We start from the raw sequence: 25,509 nt of genomic DNA on the forward strand, positions 1-25,509 counted from the left end.
AATACTGGATTCATCAGTCAGTGGGTGTAGAAGTGATGACAAAAACGCAGTAGTTCAGCTTTGTCAGTAGCTTTCCAAACTTTTATGAGAATGTGCTTAGAACCACATCTTCTACATCTACTGCAAGTGAACTACAACAGAGATCTCACACAGCTGCTTGACAGTAGTGGAGTAGAGATGGAGATTTTAGGTAGGAAATTATTCCAGGTACACAAATGGCATATGAGCACAGGCTTGGGAAATTTCTATGAATTTCAGTGATAAGGAACGTGCCGGTTACTTGCTAACTCATTCCATGATTTTAAGTACCAAAATTGCCACATATCCTCAGCCTCAAATAAAACTGTATTTATATCATCCTTGTTTTGAGCCACTAGTCAGAGACAATGAAAACAAAATATTTTTCAAGCAGCATTTTACTAAGGAAATTTTTTATTTAAACTGTGCAATCAATCAGTATTTAGACAGCAGTTTCATAAACATTTGGCATTTAAACTTCTATTAATTTTTGGCATGACCTTGGGGTAGTATATAAACAACCCTGGAGAGGAAAAAAGAACCAACACACTAGGTAACATTTACTAGGATGCTAGAAAAAGAAAAACAAATCCACATTATTTAACAAAATATTTTTAAAAAGACATTAAAAAGTTACATTCAAATCAGGGCAAACATTAGCTTCCCTCATGCAATGGAGTTCACAGAGCTGATCCCCTGAGACAAGTATAAAATTAATACAATTCAGCTCCGTCCTCCATTAGCCAGTTAGCCATTGCCGCCCTTAGAAGAAAATGGCACACGGAGTGAAAGGATCCAGAACACCACAATGAGATACATACCTGGCTCCTACACTGGCAATTCATTCACAACTTGGAAAAAAAGCAAAATAATAACAACAAAAAAGCCAAACAATCAAAAAGCAACATTTTGTTTAAGTTTTTCATATACAGTCAGTCTTCACTGAAAATGCAGCAGGCAGATGCAATGTAGGTATATGTAACCGTGGACAGCTGAAAACCTCTGCAAGGAGCTCAGCTTGCAATGGCACTCCAGAGGGACCAACATGGCAGAACTTTAACCATGTGTTTTTATCCCCTTTGAGTCACTTAGGACCAGCCTCAGTGTAAATCTAGAGAAATTCCAAGGAAGCAAACTTACTCTGCATTTTTATCAGCAGAATTGAGAGAAACTTTGAGCCAAATTGAATGCGTGTTCTTTTCAGATTGGCTTCTAGTAACAGCAAACGACTTGGTTTTAGACTCATTTTGAAGAAAATATTTGTTTTGTGTTTTTTTTTTTTTGTGTGTGTGTGGTTTTTTTTTTGTTTTTTTTTGTAAACACAGGTTCCAAAAGATGCAGTTACAAAAATAATTTATTATTAACTTCTTAGAAAGGTGCTCAATATTCCTGCAGACAAACTTATCTGCTTTAGAAATTACTTGATATTAGCAAAGCTGCATTTCCAGCAACTAAGAAGCATGTAACAATTGTTCAAACTAAGAAGTACCTCTTTAACAATTATTAGGTGTAATTCTGCTTCCAATTTAAACAGATTGATTCCAGTAAATTGATTTCTCTGGAATATCGCCAGTTACACCTGTGCAGCTGTCTTTTCACTAGGTGTGAATGCAATTTTGGGCTAGACATGGAGTGCCCTACAGAACTGAACATCATTCCCCATGTTAGGGGATGGACTTTTCCCTGCCTGCACTTCCTTCTATAACAGATAAAATGGGTGAGAACTCCTGGTCTTACAGCTTACATGTCAGAGTAACATGTTACTAAGACCCAGTGGTCTATGGTAACTACTCATGGTATGGTAACTGGTATACACAGGTTGCAGCAAACATTAAGTCGTTCAAGTTGACTTAGATCACAGTGAAAAAGAGTTAAATTGACTTAAAATACTCAGTATTCACTACAGGCTAAGAGTACATGCATGGAGAGTTACAGTGAACCTCTGGTATATGGCAACTTTTTGTCCTACTAAAAAAAATAAATTGCCAATGGGAGTTATAACCAACTAAGAATCCTGTCCTTTAGAAGTAATAATACTGTGAAGATCTAAAAAAACAAAATAAATACAACAAGATGCAGCAGCTCATTTTGTCTGTCAAGACCACGAAAACTGAAATTAAAATTAATTCTCCCATTGACTTAAAAAGAAACAGGATAAGGACCCTGGTGTGGATAAAGCAAACAAGATTCAGCTCGTAGACTAAAACAAGGTAATGAAACCAAAGAGGGAATGAAGTATTAAATATAATTAAAAACAGGTAGAGAAATGTCTTAAAACTCTTTTCTGTTAAAATCCAATAAATTACACCAAAAATGCGCAGCTAATATAGGAAAATATTGATATATGGATTTTTCAAGTCTCTCTTTAAAAAGCAGAGCTATAAAAGAAATCTACTGACAGGCACAGTTCTGCACAGCATACACATTCCCAATTTTCTGAGATAGAAAGTATTCTCGTCTTCCAGGAGTTCTTTGTAAAACATGAAGAAAGTACACAAGCATAACTGTGGGCAGACTGAGCACTTGGGTTTGGATTCAGGGCCCACAGAGCAGGAACTGCTTTTCCAGCAGGAGGGCAATCACAGTCCTTGCTTGGAAACAGTTAGCCTGGTAAACCAGTGTCAAGATTTTGTCTGCAAATCTGTGATGCTCTTCAAGTCACATCAACCTACAACATTTTTGTTTTGCTTTTAAAGTACAAAGGTTGCATATACATTCATTACACCAGCCATGGCTCTTCACTTTTTAATACACTTAAACAAAATCAATTCACATAGTGTAACACTAAATTCCACATTTATGTTCATCTTCCAGAACATACTTAATTCATAATTAAAAAATTGATAGTGTTTTCTCCAGGACCCAGTTTTACAGACAAGATCAAGAATAAATACTGGAAAACCTGTAACCTGTTCAGTATTCCAGCTCTTTCTAGGCAAATGAAATGAATAAAGTTCATTTATGAGAAACTGATTTCCTTATATTGTAAGGAGTATGAACTTTTAAGAAAGTTGATGTCTCTAATACCACATCTATAATTTGAAGCTTTGGCTTCAAGGATATGAAGCATTTAAATGTTGAGCCTGATTTTGTACTGTTAAAATCACAAAGAATTCTGCTATTCAGTTCAGTAAAGAAGGCATCGATTTCTACAGATTTTTTTCCAGAGATTCCTCTGCCTACATTGGTGGAGTTTTTAATCATCAAACAACTATTCCCTCACAAAAAATATGGTTATATATTAATAATAAAACACGTATTTCTGAGGAGATTGTATTGTTTGTTCTGCAGTAAACGTGTAAATAGAACTAGAATTAACTATGTGACACAATAAAGGGAAGCATATGAATGTAGACTGGGTTCTGGAGAAACATATTATATTTGGTTAACATAAAAATAAAGGAAAAGACAGAATAATTAACGTCTAACTAAGCTTGCCTATATGCTGAGGTAACCTTAAATATCTTTGGTTTTCTTTATTTGCTGATAAGAAGTACCTTAATTTAAAAAGCATTAAATGATTAATAGAATTCTGGATACACTGTTCTCTAGTAAATTGAATATTTTGATCTCTTTGGCTATTGAAGTTAGAACTCCTATACTAGACTGACAAATTGTGTATTAAGCCTTTTTCTCTCAAATTCGCCATGGGTTAAACTACAGAGTGGGTCTTTGGATGAAAAAGTTTAGGATTTAAAGTATTTACTTGTAAAGAAGGTCATAAAATGACATCAGATTATCAGTACTCACAGCAAACAAGTCTTTGGAGAAGCAAATAGTTACCACCTGCATATCAGCTCTTTCTGAATGAAACTAAGAAAAGAGGCTACTCTGAAAGATGAAGTGTGAAACTTCATGCTACAGTTACACATTCTTAATCTAGGTTCAGTTAATTCACGCTTTACCTAATTAGAAACAGTACTCTGCTGTACACTAAACATTCTGCCTGATGAGATCAAAAATAAATCTTTGGTGAAAATGTTTTCTTTTTCTTCAGCAAGTAGAAAAAAATGTTCAAAAATATTTTTAATACTGTACTGTTGATCCAGCTACATGCTGAAGAAAAAAAAATTACACTTGGAAGTCTTTGGAGATATCTGCTGGTATCATTATAACTTTCTTTAAAGGCTCTTGTAACAAGGTAGTTAAAATTGTAGAAGCATACAACTCGTCTATGCAATCAAGTACTACAATCAATAGAAGCCCTATTGGTTTTGTTAGTGACTACTTATACAGTAAAATGTATTCAGCTGTTCAAACCTGTACCTTTTAACTAGTTCAATTATTTTTGGAAAATATGCGGCTTCCTTCTCTTCTACGGATTAGTCTTTGGTACAAGATTATTTTAAAAGCCTTTAAATCAACACTGTGATGAAAAAGTGAACACGTACTGTCTGGTTCTGAACTAGCAAACGGTTACAAGCTAAAGAACTACCATAGCTACAGGCCGATTCATCAAAATGGAACAGACAGAAGGGTAGGGCTTGTCGATGACTTCTGACCACCTTTTGATACTTACAGAACAATACAAAAGCCAGCCTGGCCTACCTTAAATTCAGAGGGAGTTCCAACAGACTTAAATAGAGCCAGGAGTTTCCATGGTTGCTTTCTCACATTAGGTTTTAAACATTTTTTAAAGTAAAAAAATGCCTTTTTTTTTTTTTTTTTTTTTTTTTTTTTTTTTAAGTAAAATGGGGAAAACAGAGCAGAGGACTGGATATATAGGCAAGTTTAGAACATTGGATGAATCCAACCTCTCCTCTCTCTCTCCCTCACACCCCCTACCCCATTAAGAAATAAAACATGATACCCTGTCAGTTTGCTCCACATTTTTGTGAGGCAGCTCAAAAGTAACAAACTGTTCCCTGAGTACAGGAAAAACAAACAAACAAACAAAAAAAACACACTAGAATAACTCTTAAAGGAGGTAGTATAAAACAGGAATTGTATCGGTTCAAGGCAGTAGCAGTACTCTCCTCCTTCAACAGACTCTTCAACTAAAGCTCTGGCTTTCTATTTCTCATGGTAGCCTAATGAGAGTTTTAGATTGGCTTGTGGGTAAAGTCACTCCCTGAGCTAAAATTCCTGGCTAACAGCATACTAGGCAAAGGCAAGGAGCAGGGCTGCATCCCAACAACAGCTCTGAGACATACCATGAAGCAAGCAGTGCTTATCAGCACTCAAAGCTGGGTAAAAAATTAACTCATGATACAGTTTCCTTTATAACATCCAAGAAGCATTTAAGGCATCCTTCTGTACTCCAAAGCAATTTTATGAATACTAAAAAGGCGTAAGGCAAATCAGTAATTTCATTATACATAATGCAAGGCACCATTGCTAAGAAGTACTGCAACACCAGAATACTCAGCATTATTATCTATTCCACGTCTCTCAGGCAGAATCAAACTGTTTGTTAATGCTGAATACTTCCTCATCTTGCCATGCTTTTTAGCACCAACTGTCAATAAATGGTCAGTATTTGTCTCTGTAGGGAACCCAACATGCCCCAGAGCCCTAAGGATATAGCATTCATCCGGTCAGCGGTTGCTGACACAAGTTTCTAGGGGAAAGGCACTGTCCTAGGCTTACTGGGGCTATGAGAAATCAAGAGGTACAAAAGATTTCATGTGGCTGTTTCATGTGGAAGCACCAACTCCAGTTTTCTCAGTTTTCAACATCCTTTAGGTCAACCACATTAAATCATTACACTTTATACTCTGAGATTTCCTTCTTTTCAAAGACAGAGCTTCAGCTAAACAATCTTGTTCATCTACCTATACAACTCCCTGATCACTGAGCGCACACGCACACACACACACACTCATTCTACACACAACTGAAAAAAAAAGAAACCCAAAATAAAACAACACTACTAGGAAGTATCGTCAGTTCCATAGCTGAGACCAACTAGAACACAAACGAGGTAAAGCAGTTGTCATTCAGAGTTCACCTCTCGGCAAACTGAGGTAGATAGTCAGCAAAAGGGCCTAAAGCCTTCCCTTTGCTCCAGTGACATATTCTTAACTTTAGTCAGAAATCTTCACTGTCCTTTCACATTTGTTGACCACTGAACATTCAAAATGAGTGAGTTAAAATAAACAAATATAAAACATTCAACAGAAACTTGGGATCACCTGCTGGGTTTGTCAGGCTTTCCACAATAAAACTTTGGCTTCCTGTTCATTGTCCTTCGAACAGACATACACTGCAAGAATGTCTGGTGTGGTCCTAAGGATGTCAGTTTTGCACTGCAGAGTGTATCTGAAGAGGTGAGGTAGCAGTCTGGTCAGTAGTAAACGGCAGAGGAGATTCTTTGCAGTTGCTGATGGCAGGGCTCATCATGTTCGTACCCAAGTCACTGCTTACAAAATGACTGGTAGCAGGAGGGGTGGCACTTGCCACGGAGGAGAGGTGTATCTCATCATTGGACTCATGAGAAAATCTTCCAGAGTCACCAGTCTCGTGACTTCCTTCGCTGTTGGCTGAATGCTCTGTGTCGGCAGCAATACTGAATGGCACCTGGAAATTAGACTGCTGGCCAGGAGAGCTGGGGGAGTCATCCTCACTGATCAGCACAGTGGTACTTGGCTGATACAGACACACTGCCTGGACAAATCTTCTCTGAGGCTATATAAAAAGCAGAGAGGAAAAGGTTGTTCAGCCTCTGAAAAGCTGAGCTATAGTTTGAATTTTTTACTGCACTTCCAATCTCCTATTCCGCCAGAGTGCTTACAACAGCATTGGCTTAGAGTAACAGCCTGGGCTTTCCTACAGCAGGTTAAGAAGAATCAATCTCAAGCCTTGTGCATACTTTTCTCTTCCATACTAGACGAAGCAATCCCCTCTTGCCAAGCATGGCTAATCAATAATGATTTCACTAAAGAGACCTTAATGGTATTTTAACAATATACTTGATAGAGCTGTCTCCCATCTCTTCATGCATATTCTTTAAGCATTACTCCTTGGGTGGTAGCAAGTATTTTTCCCATAAAGGCATCAAAAATAAACAGCTGCTCAAGCTTTCCTATTCCTTAAACATACCAAGAGCACAATATAAGTTAGTGTTCAATAAACACCAGTCAGATGCCCCATAGATGTGAATTTGTACTACAGGGTTCAGGATTCGGTTTAACGTTTCAGTTTTGGATTGAATCCAAACAGAAATTACAGGCAGAGCAACAATTTCAAAAGCATGACAGTCTTAGCTCAGATTCTAAATTTCTTCAATACTTTGGATAAATCATTTCACTTCCCTCTTTTGGTTTCTCTTCAGCAAACATAAGGTGTTAGCTATCAGGGTAGCAAGGGATTCTTAGATGTTTATATTTAATTTGTGTTTATATGTACACAATGTCTCTGCAAATGTACTGTAGACGGTATGCACAGAAATCTGTTTGCTCACAGATAAAGGGCACAGGCAAGAAAGTTATCAGTTAATTGTAAAGAGTTAAAATATTTGACAACTTGGGACAGAAAATTAAAATTCCATATGACTATGCTACAATGTAGAATACTATCAACCCTAACAAAACTGATATTATTCCATTAAAACTTAAGCTACTAATTACATTTTCCCATACATAGAAAACTAAATATCTTCCTTTGCAAACATGGTATTACAGCAGAGATTGTGCACCTCTGCCCACTATGCCAATTACCTCCTCAGCCTTCACCTTCTTAGTATCCTGGAAGAACAGCCACCTCTTCTTGCAGTTGGCTTTTGTGACAGGCCCATAGCTGTTAATAATTAGATCAGACCCCCCCTACAATAGAAAGAGAGAGAGAGAGAGATTTTAACACACTACATTTCCAAGATATTTGAAAATATTTTTTTCTATTCCAACCATTGGCTCCATACTGAAAAGAAAGACAAATGAGGTTTAGCGCTCAGTTAGTTTTTTATGGTCAGGTATTCATCTACTGCTTGAGACTAGTCAAGACCATTTCCACGAAATCTGGCAAGCCCACAGGCCAGACCTAACAGGTGCAATACCACAAACCCAGAGCAAACAGTTCCAATCACTGCTCCTGTTCCACCCTTTGGAATGTGACATAGTGCCTGTACTGAGGTCCATTTCCATATTTTTCCAGCTCTTCCATATGTCCTGAAGGAATAGTACAATGCAAGTTTGCAGTATGTACAGAACATGCCATAAATCAGGATGTCTATCTGTGAAAATATGTCCAATGTGTTTTTGTCATACTAAAAGGTTCTACGCATCTACTGACACATCCTGCCATCTAGATTGGTCTATAATTTGACTAAATATGAGTTTTTAAAATGTAACATTGTCTTACCAGTAAAGATAAAGAAAGATATTTTCTTTATTACTTGCTCTAGTGCCACACTTGACTAGACTGTGCATTGCACTGACTAAACTAGGTGCTTGACAAGGACTCTCTTGGCTATCTCCTGCTCTTAGAATAGAATTGCCAAAATTGGCAATCTACAGAGTAGTGTGTATTAAATCAAATCTCTAGCTGAACTTTAAAAATGAGTCTTGAAAATTTGTTCCTGGATTGCCACACTTGTGTTTGTCCATTAAACAAAACTGCTGTGAATTTGCATTGTACATATTTTAATTTTGATAGGGATTCAGATGTTGTAACAATGAATTCTAAAGAAAGATTTCTGTTTTGGGAGTGAGTAAAGCTCACAGTACCTTAGCATCGATGAAGCTGTTTCCCACTATCATTGGCAACAAGGATTCTGCATTCTCTGCGATTCCTTCAATACTCTTCTCTGCCTCATTAGCGCTGGCTAATGAGATGCTGGTATGTGACAGCTGGTCAGTACTTTGCTGCACAGGTTTAGGGGCAGATGTTTTTCTACACAATGTTAAGCAGAAATAAAATTGACCCACAGGAAGAAAATACATTGAATCAAGTATAAACTTCAAGGCTATTATTAATCAAGTAATATTAGTATATTTTTAGCATCTATATTTTATTATATAATTCTCATGAAACGTGTATTATTGCTTGTCATAAAAATAACATCCGCTTCCAGTTAATCATGTGCAGTAGGCTACAAGCATATGTGCAGGCAAGAATTCCTCATGATTACTAATAATACTTGAAGGAAGTAACCACTAATGATATTAGGACCTTTCTACTATGCTACACAGAGACTGTCTCCCAATCCATATTTTCTCCTGCATGTGTGCTAAAAAAGCCTGTTACTAAAATATACTTCCAGACAGCTTTAAAAATGTATTTATTTTTAGTAACTTATATTTGTTCAGATCCCAAAGTTATGGGCAGAGTCACTAGGGCCAGGCTGGGCCTCATAGCAGCTGATGACAAGGAAGACAGACAGTGGCTTGCACTAGTGCAAAGAAATTGTATCATAGAACTGCTTCATGTCAGAGTTCCTCTTGTCCAGCAACATCAAAGGTTTAAAGCCTTGTAAACCAGGGCTGGGCAGACTGCAGGGCTAAGCAGGAGGAAGAGATGATATAAAGCAGTATGTTCATCTGACTCAAAGGGCTTTTTTGTTTGGAAACATGCCTCATGCTTAGTTGTCAAAGCACTGCTGACCCCCTCTGTAGGTTCTTTCCTCTTTTCATTGTAGAAGGGGTTCAGGTAGAGTAGGAAGAGCCAACAAAACTAGGAACTTTGCTTCCATTTCTGGCTGAAACAGGTGAAGAGACAAAGCACTTCAAAGAACTTAGCACTATCAGAGAAGAACACATGTCCCAGGTGACTTGTGCTCATACAGAAACAGTGTTGGGAAAGATCTCACTCTTGGTGAACAAAAACATACCTGGCTTTACTGCGATAAATTAAGATCAGGATGCAGATAAGGATGCAGGTCAAGGCTATGCAAACTCCAACAACAATGCCAGTCATTGATTTCTGGTCCAGATGGTAATAGTCAGAATAAGCTATAGCAAAAAAGAACAATTAAAGGCTCAGAAAATAAGAAGAGTTACCTGAATAGGGTTACAGTCACAATCACACAGACAAATGCTTCCTTTTAATGAGATTTCTGGACCTTCTCTGTCATACATTTTGACACTTTTGAAAATAAAACTTCTAGCACAAATGGAGGACCATATGCAGCCATAGCATGGGAGGGGAAAAAGGGACAGCCCCACACTACAGCCTTTTCAGTGACACACAACATAGAGCAGAGGAGCCTGCTCTAACCCACTCCTTACAGGGTGCTACTAAATAACAAAGGGAAAAGGCTTGGAGAATTCCAGCTGCTGTCTCCTAGGAGAGTTTTTCTTCGTTACATCAAATGCCTGTTAACCTAATTCTGAGGGCACAACTTCAGTTATTTGGCCTGAAATACAGCTGGAGTCCAGGAGCGGAGAAAACCTGAACAAGATAAATCCCTGCATGAATCACAATTCAGCGTGCAGCAGCAGGGAAAGGTTAAAAGGTTCATACACCTGAATAATTACTATCTCTGGTCTCCCCAAACGACTTTAAAATCTGTGAGAAGTCACCAAGATAAATCCCTTTCTGTGACAGACAATTTGTTCTTCCATTCTTACATGGAAAAAACACTGAAGTCACCTTGGTTTCCCCAAGGTAAAGCGTATTTTTCCCTAAAGAGCTGCAGGTGGGGCTGAATTCTTTGGTGAAAACATACGGTGATATATCACTGACTAACAGGTTGATTTGGGTTGCTGGAATTCTAGGAGCCACCAAATTTCAACAGATTTATTTGAGATGCCATCTCATCTCTGCTGGGATGTCTGGTTCTAACTGACCCAGTGCTACTGGTATCTTAAGCCAAATAAAGGACTAATAGGAAACGTCTTAGCAGAGGGGCTGCCAAGATAGTACAATTCACAATAGTCATGTATTCCCAGTTGAAAAGCAAACTTCCAACTTCTGAGCAAAAGAATTAAAATAGTTCTGAGTTGCACTGAGACAGAAATTCCAAAATGGTTGCACTAAAAAAAAAAATAAAAAAAAAAAGAAGCGATACTGTTAGGACTGCCTCATGTGGAATATGGTTTATCCAGAAAGCAGTTACCAGTTAAAACAAATAGGGATCTTTTTTTTTTTTCTGGTACTTGTGACAGCACTAATCAAAATACTGCTACTGACTTGTGGAATCTCCTGAATCCAAGCGTTTAGGCCTCTGATTAGACTCTGATGTCTCCTTTGGCAGTACAGCAAGTTCCACCACATTTGAGAAGGGTCCTTCTCCCACTTCATTGGAGGCTGCTATTTTCACCAAGTAGACATTCCCTGCCACGAGGTTTTCCAGCAAAGCCATAGTCATTGCTCCTAGGAAAAGATGAATATACAGTTGCAGTTAGACAAAGTCTCTGGAAACAGACTGAGATTTAGACACTGGCACGTGTGCTTTCTTTCCAGTGCCACCTCCCAGTCTGGTCCGAGGACTGTGATCACTTTTACATGTTCCAGCCTGCATATACAGGGTGTAGAACACTCCTGTCTTTCTCTCCGTACTGCTTGAACACAGCACAGTGTGAAGTGCCAATACAGTTCAAAAACAAGAGTCAAGTATTGGCTACAATACAGAGCACACTAATCCTCAGTCTAGCACTAGCTTCATTTCGGTGCCTGACCGTGTTAACGTTGTGATTCTATCTGTGAGCAATGCTCCAATTGTTACCCAGACTTTCAGCTGCAGAAAGCAGAACATGAGACATCCCTAGTATTTGCGTGCCTCCTAGACGCTCTGTGGGAATGGCACCGTATCATGAATGTGAATTAAAAATGTCATAACAACATCATTCAGGTTTGGCTTATCGCATTTCAGGTCTATTTGGTAAAACGAACAGGACAGATTTGAAATGTACATTATATGATGCTTTTAAAATAAAATTAAACCTTATTTAGAGGTGTGGAGGCTTCCTTGATTACTGTTCATCTAAGCTGTGCTACAAAAATATTACATAAAGCATCTCTCACATGTTAAGGATTCTTTTCCTAAAATCCCTGAAGGCAGGAGAAATACATTAAGAACATAAATAGGATTCACTTGCATCATCCTTAGACAGGCAAAACTCCTATCAAAATCAATGACAGTTTTGCAGGTCCGGGAACTGCAGACTGCTGCTTAAAATTCGAATTGCTTTCTAAAATGCCCGTTTCTTCCTACCATAGAAATACATTGCTTTCCTTTCCCAAAATAATGGCAGTTACAGGACCAAATCTATCCCCTGCTCTCTGTCACAAATTCCATTCACTTTCTCAGGCGTAAGTCTAAATTTCAGCCTTTCAAATCAGTTTCAGAAGTCAGAATTTATAGCATCATGGGAGCGTATGAAATATAAGGTTGTTTTGTTGACAGAAAAGATTATACATCTGGCAAAAGAGAAGCTACTTCAAAAGCTATTTCAGCTCTTCCATAAAAAACACCCATTAGCTGAAAGCATTTGAAGTAAAATGTGAGGTATCTGTAACCAAAGGAGCTGTAATATTTAGCACCAGCAAGGGCGGAAGGTCAGGTTTCGATATTAGAGGCTCTTTCCCACCAGCCCCTTGCAAATCTGTTGCAAAGCTAAAGCAAGTAAGCACTTTGTACTGATTTACTGCACCGCAAGTGTGGAAGGGCTGGAGCTTCTGAGCCACTTGAAGGGAGCTAGAGAAGAGGGGGGAGGTGGCTGGAAGCTAGCTCACACCACAAACCAGCAACAGACTGCAGTTACATCCTAAATCTGCCACGGCTAATGCAAACTCAGGTAAATTAAAGTGTTGGGTTTTTGTTTTTTAACTTGGTGGGTTGGCAGATGTTTTCATGCATAAACTAAAACCAATGTTAGGACTTTTATAGGTTTATTTCATAAATCTTCTGTAGAAGCTTGGTGTCAAAACAAAAGAATCCTCTTTATTGTACAGGGTTAGCTGATCTTGTCAGAATAAATGCATTTAAAAAAAAAAAAAGTCTAACCTTGCTCCTGCCTGAAATTACCTATGAAAGGACTGGCAAGGGACTGGCCCAGTATTTGCCCAATCTTTCTTCTACATACTCATTTTCTTTCACATTTTCTCATCTGTACTTTAAGTAGGAGTATTACAGATTGTCCTGAATTCCCTGCCACACCTCAAACACAAATATATCTATCCAACTACGAAATTCGTGACTAACATTGATGGACACAGTAACACAGATTTATAGCTTTCCATTTGCTCATCCCATCCAACACTTCCAGTACAGGAATACGTGCCTGTGTTTATTGTTACTGCCATCCCCTAATTTCAACTAGCTATGGTAAAAAAAAATTCTGAGATGCTGTTCAGTTGCACAGTCATGGCTGAGCTGAAGGATATACCTGGAACAGCAACTCAACTGCTTTGCTGCACATAACATATGCAGTATATTATCCCTAAAATTACATTTATTCTTCAAATAAAAGCTCTCTGTGAATTTAAAATTAAATCTGCTGCATTTTAGTAAATTAAAATTAATATTGGATTGGTCCTTTAATATGAAAACTTTTCTGTTTCCTTGAACAGTTTGTAACAACTCTATATTACTGTTTCTTTGAAACTTTTTTTTTTGGTGGGGGAAAGGACTCAATCCCCTATAGTTACAGCTCTTGGATATTTCAAAGACCAGATAATTTTTCATAAATTTTGCTTAAGATTGAGAGTCATTTCACTGCTGTTCTTCTGCTGTGTGTTCTTCTGCTGACAATTTCTGTCAGAGGTCAGCCTTAAAAAAAATACTATTCTGCTTCAGCAAAGACAAAGTGGGACTGCCACCTTTCCAAGTGGCTATCAGTCCTTTATCTTCTCTGTAGGAGCAGCACAAGGGTCAACCACCAATTTTTAACAGACAGTTCTGTCTCACTGAAATTGGAAAAAAAGAATCGTCCTCTTTGAGTGCACTTCTAAAGCCATTATGTATTGTGTATTTTCCTATAGAGAAGATTTAAGGCATCACTCTCTGCTGGCAAATAAGCTTTCAGCCACAAAACAACAACAGAACGATGAAATATAAGTCTTCCTAGGCAATCTTCTTAATTAAGCTGCTCAGCACGACTTTACTCTGTAACACTGAGGTTCTTGCTTTAGTACAATACATTATTGGAACATTATCTATTCTGAACTGCCTCTGTCTATTTTGAATACCAACATAAGAATAAATGTATTTTGCTTTGTTTTCCTGGCTATAATATAAATCTATTCGTAATGCAGCTCTTTAAATCATAGTATTATTCTGGAAAGCACCTATGAAAACGTAGACTATGTCTACGTGTAACCCCAAAGATATGACTGCAGTTCACATTACCATACCTGACATACTGTTAGATTAGCTAGCTGGGATTCAGCCGTCAAAGACAGCCAGAGAGTTAAAATCAATTTGCACAGCTATTTACTGGGAGTAGGGTAAAGTTCTTCAAGTCAAACTGAGCTAACTGGACTGGCAGTGATCAAAAGAAACATAGAAACACACAGCCACATTTGTAAATTTATTTCTGAAGAGCAAGGCATCTTGGAGACTTCAGATTTGAAAGCGCACATTCACAAAATAAAACCATCACAATCATTGTTATCCAGAACTATGATGGATGTAATTGCATTTATGAGACATTTTGGTTCACATGCACACTCTGAGCTCCAAAGCAACATAGACAACCCCTCTCCCCTCACCTTCTGAGGTATTAATTGGTTTTTAATATGTTTTCATCAGATGGGAGTAATTCTAAACTAATTGTGACTTTCATGTGAACATTTATATGAATTTCTTTCTTGCTGTAGTTCAAGGGAGCTGAAAATAATGAAGCATCTTACAAGTAGCATCACTGTTTGTCCAGTTCATACATTTATGATTTTAGTTTACCTTCTCTGTGCAACACTTGCCATTCCCCAGCAATCCAAGACTTCCTGGATGCATAGAGGATAGTATATCGTGTAACAACTGTTTCAGGACCATCAGGTGGCTTCCAGGAAACCAAAGCAGTATCATCCTCTATCAAAGTCACCTTCACTCCTACTGGAGGGCCAGATGGTGCTGTGAGAACAGTAACACAATACTATTAGGCTAACGTAATTTGCATGTAATTAAACTGCTCAAAAACAAACTGCTGTCTAGAATCAATGGCTATTGCTACATCCCAGGTAACATAAACAAATCATATTCACTGCTCTTCAACAGAAACTCTTGTGTTAACTCTGATCTGGTTAATAGCTCAGATTTTGTAAAAGCAAGTTCTGTATTTTTTCCTTCAAAGCCAAAATTTTAATAAATAAATAAATAAAGATTCCCTGTGAAGAGGTACATCCCAAACATCAAATATTGCTATGCTAAGAATGTGAAACTGAAGCTTTTGATTTTTCACTGACCAAGCTGACAGAGAAACAAACCAGCAGCTAGGGTAGTAGAAAGGAAGGTATATACGTAATTGTCTTACAGTTTCTAAAACTGTTGGATTTTAAAATACATTTTCATAATACCTGTGAATTAACTGTGCCTCTCCTATAAACATTCTTTTTTATTCAAGTTATTTCAGTGGTTGCTAGTATCACATTTTATTTTAAAATGGTTGATGGTTTTATGTAGATTTTGAAAAAAAATTTCACAGTTCCAAAAAACGCATCTTCTTTAGAGCGTTTTTCTGTCTTCCACTGAGAAGAGCATTATCTGTACATTAGAGGAAAGTCTTTATCTCTCCTGCAGACAGCTCCAAATTAATAAGCAATTTCTCAGGTTATTTGGCTTACAAGTTTTTTTTCAGAACACTGTAGTCTTCGCCTAGTGCCCTTACCTTCCGGAAGGGTAGTATGATAGACAACTGGACTCCAGGGACTAGAGAGCTGGTCCACATGCAAACGAACTGCAAATTCATACATGGTTTTTGGTTCAAGACCTTGAACTAACATGTGAGTCTCTGACCTGTACAGATGAAGAAAAAGGAAACATAACAGCAGATGTTGACTTGAAGATCCAGAACTCAAATTATATCTCTTAGCCATGGTGAGTAGATTGCTGCTGTCAGTTCAACACAGAACAAACCAGTTCAAGTCCAGACACGTGAGCCATCTGCACTGTCTACCTAAAATGGTAATTCTACTAACCCTGGAGCTCCCTGGAGCACACTATGTTTGATATCAGTTGATTTGAGCTCAGGTTTTTACAGAGCTTAGTTGGACAGCTGATGCATAAGCAAGTCCAAGAACATCATGGCCCAGACTGCCAGCGGGTATCCCAAACTCAGCTCTTCCCATGTTCATCCATACGACACTATGCTTTAAACTGGAGTAACACAAACTACAGCCACTGCTGAAAAGGCACTTGCTGTTGGCTCCATCAGTTATTCTTGGTTCTGTTCTCAGTTCACAATATACAGGCTATGCATGAAATTCCTCCTTCCATTGATGGCCTTCTATCACCCCCACGTTTAGGGGATCTCTGTGGAATACAAATCTTCCCTACTTAAGTCTCATTTAGTGTTTTCATTTTCCATAGTGCAGTCAGTCACCAATACGTGCAATACTTTCATCTTATCACAAAAAGCAGTATTCACTGCTATGCTCCATAATATATGCCAGGGATTGTACATGGTGATTGTACTGGGTCTACGTGTTGACTCCTACAGCAGGTGATGTGTTCTTTGAAGAGAAAACAATCAATGTCAGGATGGAAGCTATCTTTTAACACAGCGTTTCTTCTCTTTAGAAGACCTGAGTAAGCCCAAATATTGAGAGAGCTACACACATATGGATTCCCTCAACAGCACCATGGCCCCCACTGTACACAGTCACAATAGAGCAAAGTCTTCTGCTTTCATATGACCAGGGCACAGAGTTGAACGTTGAGCTCAGGCAGGATTTCTTCCCTGTCCTACTGTTCTGTGGCTCACATGTTGCTTCTCTGAATAGCAAGCTATAGGTCTACTTAGCTTTCTCCTGGCAGGATGCCACATAGGAACATGGCATTCCCACAAGGACACACTCAACCCCTCAAAACTCAAGATTTTTTGCCTCCAATGTTAAAATCAGACACTGTACCAAGTCCCATTTTTGACCAGAGAAGCTAACTACAAAATAGTTTATAGTTTTTGCTTGGTTGAAGAACCAAAGAATGAGTTTAACATTAAATTCAGCTTAGCTAATAAACCTGTTAAAAATTCAAGAGCTTGTCCAGAGATCAAACACCAGGACGTCAGGAAGAGAACTCAGGTGTTCTACAAACACATCTTATACAACCAAAGAAAAAGCAGCCAACTAGCAGCCACTGGATAAAACACACAGCTTTTTGACTGCAACAACTTTTATCCCTCTTAAAGTGAATTAAAAGAGGACAGAAAAATTGGAAACTGGATCTAGAAATGGGAAATGAAGATGCAAGAGCACTGCACTTACGTTTGAAGGTAGAGAACCAGAGATGCATTCTGCAGTCCCACTGGGTTGCAACGGATGGTGTAATTAATGACCTGTGCAGATGTGAAGGCAGGCTTTCCCCAGTGAAGGTAGATAGAAGATGAAGTGTTAGCTTTGGCATAGAGATGGTGAGGGGGCGGGGGTGGTGGCACCATGCGATCACGGACAGCTTTAAAAAAAAAAAAAACAAAAAACAGCAGCATACATTATTTAATGAAGCATACACAGATACTGCTAAGGTTAAGAGACAGGTCTGAACCCATAGGTTTAGGTTCATATCTGCTCCCACTCAGTATTACCTGGCATTCAGACCCAGGAATCTGGTTCAAGACATTGAACTGATAAGATATATGACACGTCACTGGTTAGATGACACAGACAATCCAACAGGGAAGGAAAATGTGTTTGGTAGCTATCTTGTTTCCTCAGCTGCAACTTATTAAAACAAGAGACTGTCTCTGACTAGAACAGTATTTGTCACACATACAACCTTTCTGGTTCTCTATTTTACATTGAATTAAGTGTTTATTTATAGATTAAAAAGAGCTGCTGGAATCCTGGAACTAAACTCTTAATACATCTACAACACTTACAGACACATCCTGGAGTGCTGACTGTTTGGTCTGCCTGATAACCTTCTTCCATATTGTTATATGCCAGCAGCCTTACGTGGTACTTTCTTCTAGGATCTGCACAAAGAGAAAATGAATAATTAGAATCAAGACAAAAAAAATAAGGATTTTCAGACTTCTACAGGCAGCGAGATAACTTGAGTGTTCTGCAAATTCAATTCAAAACTTGTCTGCTATTGTCAGCAGACCAATAAAAGGGTTAGATATTTGGAAGACTGCCTTTTCTCCTCCAGTCCTATGAACTTCTGCGAATCTTTGCCTAGGCTGCACTGGAATCAGTTACATCTCCCAGTCTTGCTTCCAGTAGACTGAAATAATTTTTTTTGGAACAGATATCAGTGGGAGGGGAGTGGGATAAATATCACATTTCTATTTGAAAAAAACTCACACATTCACAGCTATAGAGCTAGATTTTTTTAATAGTTTCATTCAGCATAAGTAAAAGTGCTTTCAGTCTGTAACAGAGATCTGTTGAAAAAACAGCATGAGATCCATAGAAATCAACATTTTTTTTCTGGATAAACAGGCTGGAATGAAGCAGGGCAAGTAAGGCAAATGCAGAAAGACAGGATCCAGCACAGAAATGGGAAATGTTTTGGTTCAAGCTTCCTAGAGGATATATAATACCGTGAAACAACAGTCATTGTTAATAACACCTTTGACTTAAAACTACCGCTTCCATATGTTTTCCTGAAAGCTGATTCTGGCATTCTTAGAGGGTCACTGCTCCTAGCTTGAAGGGTCTCCCTGCTTCCCTTTCTCTGGCCATGTCTTTGGGTCCTCATATTACAGTTTCACAGAATCACAGAATTTCTAGGTTGGAAGAGACCTCAAGATCATCGAGTCCAACCTCTGACCTAACGCTAGCAGTCCCCACTAAACCATATCCCTAAGCTCTACATCTAAATGTCTTGCTGCTACTCTGGCCATGCCTGTGGGTTCTCATATTGCAGTTTGCTGCTTCCCTCAGTTTTGTTAGTGATACACTGGCCTTGGTCCAAGAGAAAAAATTACTACTGGGAAATAAGTTAAAAAAAAAAAAAAAAAAGGGGGGGGGGTCCTTAAGCATTTCAGAAATGAAGATGGCATGGAGTACAAACCACCAGGATGGCTGCAGTGCTAAAGCAAGCTTCTCTGCAGCCTTCTCTCTTGATATTTGTAACAAATCCCACCCATACAATGGATGATTTGCAAAGCGGTAGCATATATGAGCTCTTACGGGCTCAGCTAAACTACATAGCAGCACTGATGTACACATAATTTTCCTCTTCCACTGCAACAGCTAACAAATCTACTACTTTCTATTAATGTTTTAAGAAGGTCTAGGCCGATGTCATATGGCTGTGTTATACTTGATTTTTTCCTTGCACTAAATACCATGTTATCTCTTTTCAAAATAAGCTCTCCTCTTTCTCATTTTAGCCAAGATTTGACATGGCCTTTCTCCTGAAATAAACAGGAACCCATTTCCCTGACATTTCCTACCCACAAACTGGACTTTGGCTTATATCAGATCCTTAGCGCCCTCTGCAGTCTCTGCATAAGCAATACAAACTCAACAAAGCTGGATTTTGTTCTTCCATAGATAAGGCACAGTTGCTTCATAAAAATGCATTTTGTAAAAATGTTTTCATGCTTATTTTGAAATTTTGTGATTTAGTTACTAACATCAGCCTTAATGCAATACCACTAGATACAGTTTACATCTAGGTTTATTTTTAAGACTATTTTACCAAAATCTACATCTAGGTGTAGAGCAAAATGAGCTCTTAAAATTGGATTTCAGTTATTTCTTTGACATATTTAGCATTAATGTTAGAATAGGCAAGAAAAGCCCATTCCCGTTTTCCAGGCAGACCTCAGTGTCGTGAGAAAACAATATAAATTGTAAAATGTTGGAAAATGAGTTTTTAAACATTTTTTCACTTTACAATGTTACTTTAACAACAGATGAAGTCAGTTGTTACTAGTCAGCAAAATCACAATCAGACAAAAGGAGATAGATGCAAACACCAAGAATAATGTTAAGCACAACGTAAGTGGAAATACGGAACTTTAACATGGAAAATTCAGAAGGATAGCACGATATTATATATATAAATCATTACAATCTCTTAGAAGTCAAACAAACAAACAAAAAAAAAAAAAAAAAAAAAAAAAAAAAAAAACCAACTCATCTGAAGGGAAGGGACATTTCAAAACACTGAGCCCAACCAAAAAGATAACTACTACACTTCAGAAGTACCAAGCGACTTTCACACATCCAAATCAAGTTACGATGACTTTCTGATGTGAATTACAATGTGTGTCTCAGAAAAGCAAAAGGATCCACCTCCCCAGACTTCCTACTTAACCTGTGGTAGGAATACGTGTATTTAGTACAGAACTGCAGTCTTTGAAAACAAAGGCAAGATTAAAAACTGAGGCCATCAAAACATCTTGTGTGTGTGATCTTCAAGATCTCTTTAGGAGTATGTTTTGGAGATTGTTATACTTGATTTTCTCATCCATTCTTAAAGTAAACTTGAATTCAAGTACTATTTAGCAGACCTTTGACCTAATTCCACACAAACAGGTGGCACCCAACCAGCCCAGTGTCACAGTCTGCATCTTTTTCTTTACAAGTTCCTGCAGAAGAGGCCCCTGCTGCATTTCCACAAGACACATGATGACAAACATGACAATTTATCATCCTGCTGAGCACCTTCAAAAACTCCATGCCCTTTGAAAGTGGTCACCCAGAACTGATCATCTTCACTGTGAAATAAAGAATAGCTAAGGTCTAGTGCCCTGCTGAGCTGAATGAGGAGCCTGTGAGGACTGTTTATCCTCATTGCTTTTTTTTTTTTTTTTTTTTTTTTTTTTAAACTTGAATTCCTCATTAATGCTTGATTGGGGAGAAAAAGAATGTGATGTGGAAGAGGCAAATCTAACTCCCACAGGAAAAAAATAATAATAATTCACGTCTAAGGAAAGCACTTTTTTGATCCAATGTATTTTACTTAATTCTGCACAACATTGAATACCATTCATCTTACTCTTGTAAGAAGTTTCAAAAATTCTTGCAAGAAGTTTCAAAAAATTATCTTCATATAGAAGAACCTGTTTAAAAATAAAGCCTTTCAACTAGCCTCTACCATCTAAAAACCAAGGTTATTTCCACTTCATACACAGGACATCACTGTTCAGTTGGCAGCAAGACTGGTTTAATCTAAATGGGGTGTCACAGTTTTTGAGCTGTCATACCGTACAGCTTCTACGGCTGAAACAGAATCTGCTGGTGGTATCTGTAACTGAAACAGTATCTGAGCAGGGCTGCATTATGTACTGGCCTGGAAAAGTCTAAATACTACAGAAATCCAAAATGGAAAATACAAAAGAATTTTAAGAGGACAGTGTATTAAGCAGCTAAAATAAATAAATAAATAAATAAAAAATTATATAAAATTTGCTTGGAAAATATTGGAAAATATTTTTTGTCTATAGAAACCTCTCTTCTGTGCATTATTAACAACTATTGGTTTTGTCCACAGGCTTACGGTATGATTTACTCCACAATGGCAATCCCAACACAAATGTGGCGTAAACACTTTTATCTAGCAATTCATCAACTGGATCAAACATTCAAAGCCAGACATATCCTTAGAAAACGAACTTCAGGAGCTTTCTCATCTTTAGCCTGCATAGGTGTCCTGAATAGTTTACACATATATCACTGATGAAAGATTGTGGATGGCATGGCCACCTAGGGGCTGCCAGTCTCAAATTTAGTGTACACCATCCATGCACATTATACAGCAACAGGAGGCTGAGAGGCTCAGAAATCAGGGGAGTGAGCATTGAGGCCATCATTCACACCCATAAAAGACCCAGAAGTAACACACATCTTTCCACAGACAATCGCTGCTATTCAGAAACAAAACGGGCATGGTGATTCACTCAAACACTAAACAAAAAATAAATAAATAAATAAATAAATAAATAAATAAGTCAAATAAACAAACAAACAGCACCTCACATCAAGATTTCACCTGTGCATTTTCAAAATCTTCATGAACAGCCTGGTAATCATTTCATTTAATTCTCCTGCGATTCCAATTGTTAGCATTTGTGTAGTGGTTGAAGGTTTGTTCCCAGACAAGGGGTGAACAGGAGCAATTTTCTAGCCTACATGTATATACCAACCAGATTGATTTTGTTAAAGTTATTTTGTGCCTGTTGAACGTGTTGTTTGCTTGTTTGTTTTTTTTTGCTCACTTGTTTGTTCCGTTTTGTTTTAATGCTGCTGGCTATGTTAGACTGTTATAAAATTAAGCATCACAGCACCCACAGCCTTTTTATGGGCATTTTTATTGTCATTACTTAAATCAGCTAGTGGAAAGGACACAAAACTACACTGTTCATACAAAGCAAGAGGCCAGCACTGATGTCAATATAGACACGACAGAGCTAATACATAGATTTTATTACAGGAGTGCCTCTGGAGTATATAGACTGTCTTTTAGAAGACATTAGAGACTGGATGTGATAAGCTGGCACAGCTTCACACAGCACAGTGGATCTGCCTCTTACAACCATTTTATATAACCAAAGCCTGGCAATATTTAAAACACATGAATAGTAGGTTCAACCAGGGTCATAAATATCACCTCTAGTAATAATATTCCTATAAAATACACTTTGGAAGAAGCTAAGTATGCTTTATAATGATCAATATAAATAATTTTAAATGATCAGAAATACTGTTCCAAACATCGCTGTTTTGCTTTAAAAAAAAAAAAAAAAAAAAAAAAAAAAAAAAAAAAAGTAGGATCAGCCTCATTTTCTTATGACAGTTTTTGTAGGTAGGTCACAGCTCCCTAGTGATACTCCTCTGGCATCCCATATACTGTAATTCACTCTCCCATAAAAATCTGCAGTGAGCCCTGCAGGTTCAACCCTGATATGTCTTTCAGCAGAAAGACACTTGGGGGAGCCTTCTCCTTCTTTTACAAGTCAATAGGTTTAGAAACTTCACGGTAGGACTATGGCAAAGCTAAATACTGTAAGTATGAGCTAAAAATACATTGAACTATCATTTAAAACATAGATTATAACTTGGAAAACACATTTAACATTTCAGTGGCCGAAGCTTGGTAAGAGTTCAAATGAGAACACTTCCCTATTTTATCGTCTTACTGCATCATTAAGGTGTAATTTTAGAGATTATGTTTAGCTTCTTGGCAGATAGAAAGCTCAGAGCAGTTACTGAGGCTAGTGCTGTAAAAACAGATTCAGCAAGAAAAGCTATAGTGAACTCAGATGTTCCAATCCTGATTTTATGACAAATCATTTCATTTCTCAGGATGGAGGGAGAATCAGATCCGCTTATTTATCTGGATGCAAGATACTGACAGAAACTGCAAAAACATCATGAAGAACTGACACTTAATTTCTTACCAGTTCTATTGCTCAACAGCAACAGATGTAGAGAACGGCTGTTCTTTGGAACTGCTATATTTTATTGCATCAGCTCAGTTACTATTGCCATCAGCTTTGCTTCTGTGCAATTCTCCCATTTCTTTTATTGTGCAGATAAGCAGCATTCAGAAGTCCTCATATGCATTTTTTCTCAGTTTATCTCCAAAACTTAAAATTGTAAAAAGTTCCAGTTATATACATGTATATTTCTTAGTTAGGCAGGTTTTAAATGCACAGAGACTAGTTTCCAAAGCTTGGAAAAATATAAATGGTCTAGTAAATAGACAGTGGCAGGCAAAGTTTTAGTGTGGGTGGGTGTATTAATTCCATGGAATTCCATTAAGTCAGTGTCTCAAACTTAGTATTTTAGAAGAAATGAAGAGCTTAGACAAATACACACACACACAAACATAAAACAAGCTGGGATTGTTCCACAACAAAATAAATGATGCTCCTGATGACCCTTAATGGCCTCTGAAATATATCCACTGAAAATCGAGGTTTTCTGGGTTGACTGCTATAGCAGCTATCATTATTTGGAGGAAAGGGAAAAAAAGGTTCTCTGTTTGGAAGACATTTCCCTAATGACAAAGGTGACATGCAGAGAGGAAGGAACATCTCTCTCCCACCAATGTGTTTTGGTTCCATCTGGTAGAGTTATACCTCATTACTGCCAGATGGTGTCCTCATGCACCTCCAATGAACGCAGCTGGAAAAACTAGAGGCATCAAAGATGAAATGCCTGTATTAGCAATTAAACATCTAAAAGAAAAAAAAATGTGCTTCTAATCGCTTAGCAGCTGGTGAAGTACTTTTTAATGCAACTATCTCATTCTTAAATTATCAAGATTGCACAGACTGAACTTTTACTAAAAGTTACTAAGAACAAAGTCACTTCCATATTCAAGATGGAACAAAAAATCCATTCTTGAGATGTTCTGTTACATAATTAAAACTCTCTCAGCTTGAAGGACACCAATCAAAAATCTTAATCAATATATAATTCCATCCTCCCTCCTCAAAAAAACAAAACAAAACAGAAATGCATATGTCCTGATTACATTTTAACACTATCTTCAAATCAGTTTCTGCAGAAGACCAAACAATGTTTATCCCACTGAGATTTTGATCCTTTGTCTTCGCACAATTCTTGTATTCCAAGTAAATCTACGGCATTAAAGATAGCCATAAAACATGTACCAGCAGGTTCCATCACCATATTGTATCAGCAAATACAGCTCTGTAACACCTTTGATTTAGAACTACAAGTTTGGATTCCATATAAGCTTCAGCTGAATGAACAGTTACCCAAAACGTGTCTGGTGTGTACAAACAGCCAAAATTTTGGCTTTCTGGTAAATGCTTCATAGAAAGCATCTGTTTACAGGCTACTTAGTCAAGGTTACAAGAGAGTGTAATATTGCAACCCCTAAAAGCCCCGTCATTGTTTCCTTCAGCTGCTGCATGTTTGTGAAGCTCTGAAGGCCTTGAAAGGAGGCAGAGCAGAGCCAACAGGTCAGGGCTAGATAAAATTAAGAAAGAATCCGAGGTCAGACCATGAAAGAACCCCCCCCACCTCCACCCCCTTTTCAACCCTCCAGAACAGTGAGTCCACCTCTAGCAGCCTTTCATTTGTCCTGATAAGAAGAGACAGCAATCCTCAACCTGGATTTCAGACTTTTTAAGTCCTTTCTGGGGAGAGGAAAAGATAAGGAAGCCCAAAGAAAATGGACATTTTACTACCCTTTACTGTTGACTCGTTAAGTCTGGATACTGAGCATACTTTCATACTTGTTTTGAACATCCCCACTCTCAGCACTTTAAAAGCAAAATATTGACAGAAATAAAAGTATTTGGGGCTTTGTTCTGGTTTCTAAAAGAATTAGGACTGCACAGAATTTCTAGGAAAAAAGAGTTGAGCGTCTTCATGTCCTGAGTTGAGCACAGTGGATAGAAACAACTTTTTCAGCCGCATTTAACCTGGTGGTTCTGACAGGTGGGAAGGAGATAAACAAAGTATTTCTCTTTCAGTCCATCATAGGTACAAATTGTAAATACTACCTTTTTCCTTTCAATTTAA

At 37.9% G+C, this 25,509-nt stretch overlaps 1 protein-coding gene across 1 annotated transcript in view; it reads right to left on the reverse strand.

Moving 5' to 3' along the window:
* Window positions 1–6,255: 6,255 nt before the first annotated feature.
* PRTG (protogenin) overlaps window positions 6,256–25,509 on the reverse strand; it is a gene marked incomplete at both ends in the record, with an annotated part of 78,705 nt that continues 59,451 nt past the window's right edge. The window contains 9 exons of the mRNA XM_082769481.1: window positions 6,256–6,645; window positions 7,677–7,781; window positions 8,682–8,847; window positions 9,785–9,905; window positions 11,086–11,268; window positions 14,798–14,968; window positions 15,723–15,850; window positions 17,320–17,506; window positions 17,931–18,026. Of these exons, the coding sequence (XP_082625607.1) occupies window positions 6,256–6,645; window positions 7,677–7,781; window positions 8,682–8,847; window positions 9,785–9,905; window positions 11,086–11,268; window positions 14,798–14,968; window positions 15,723–15,850; window positions 17,320–17,506; window positions 17,931–18,026 (1,547 nt within the window). The remainder of the gene's footprint in view (window positions 6,646–7,676; window positions 7,782–8,681; window positions 8,848–9,784; window positions 9,906–11,085; window positions 11,269–14,797; window positions 14,969–15,722; window positions 15,851–17,319; window positions 17,507–17,930; window positions 18,027–25,509) is intronic.

The sequence above is a fragment of the Aythya marila genome (genome assembly GCF_965140915.1).
Source record: "Aythya marila genome assembly, chromosome: 11".
NCBI classification, from domain to species: Eukaryota; Metazoa; Chordata; class Aves; order Anseriformes; family Anatidae; genus Aythya; species Aythya marila.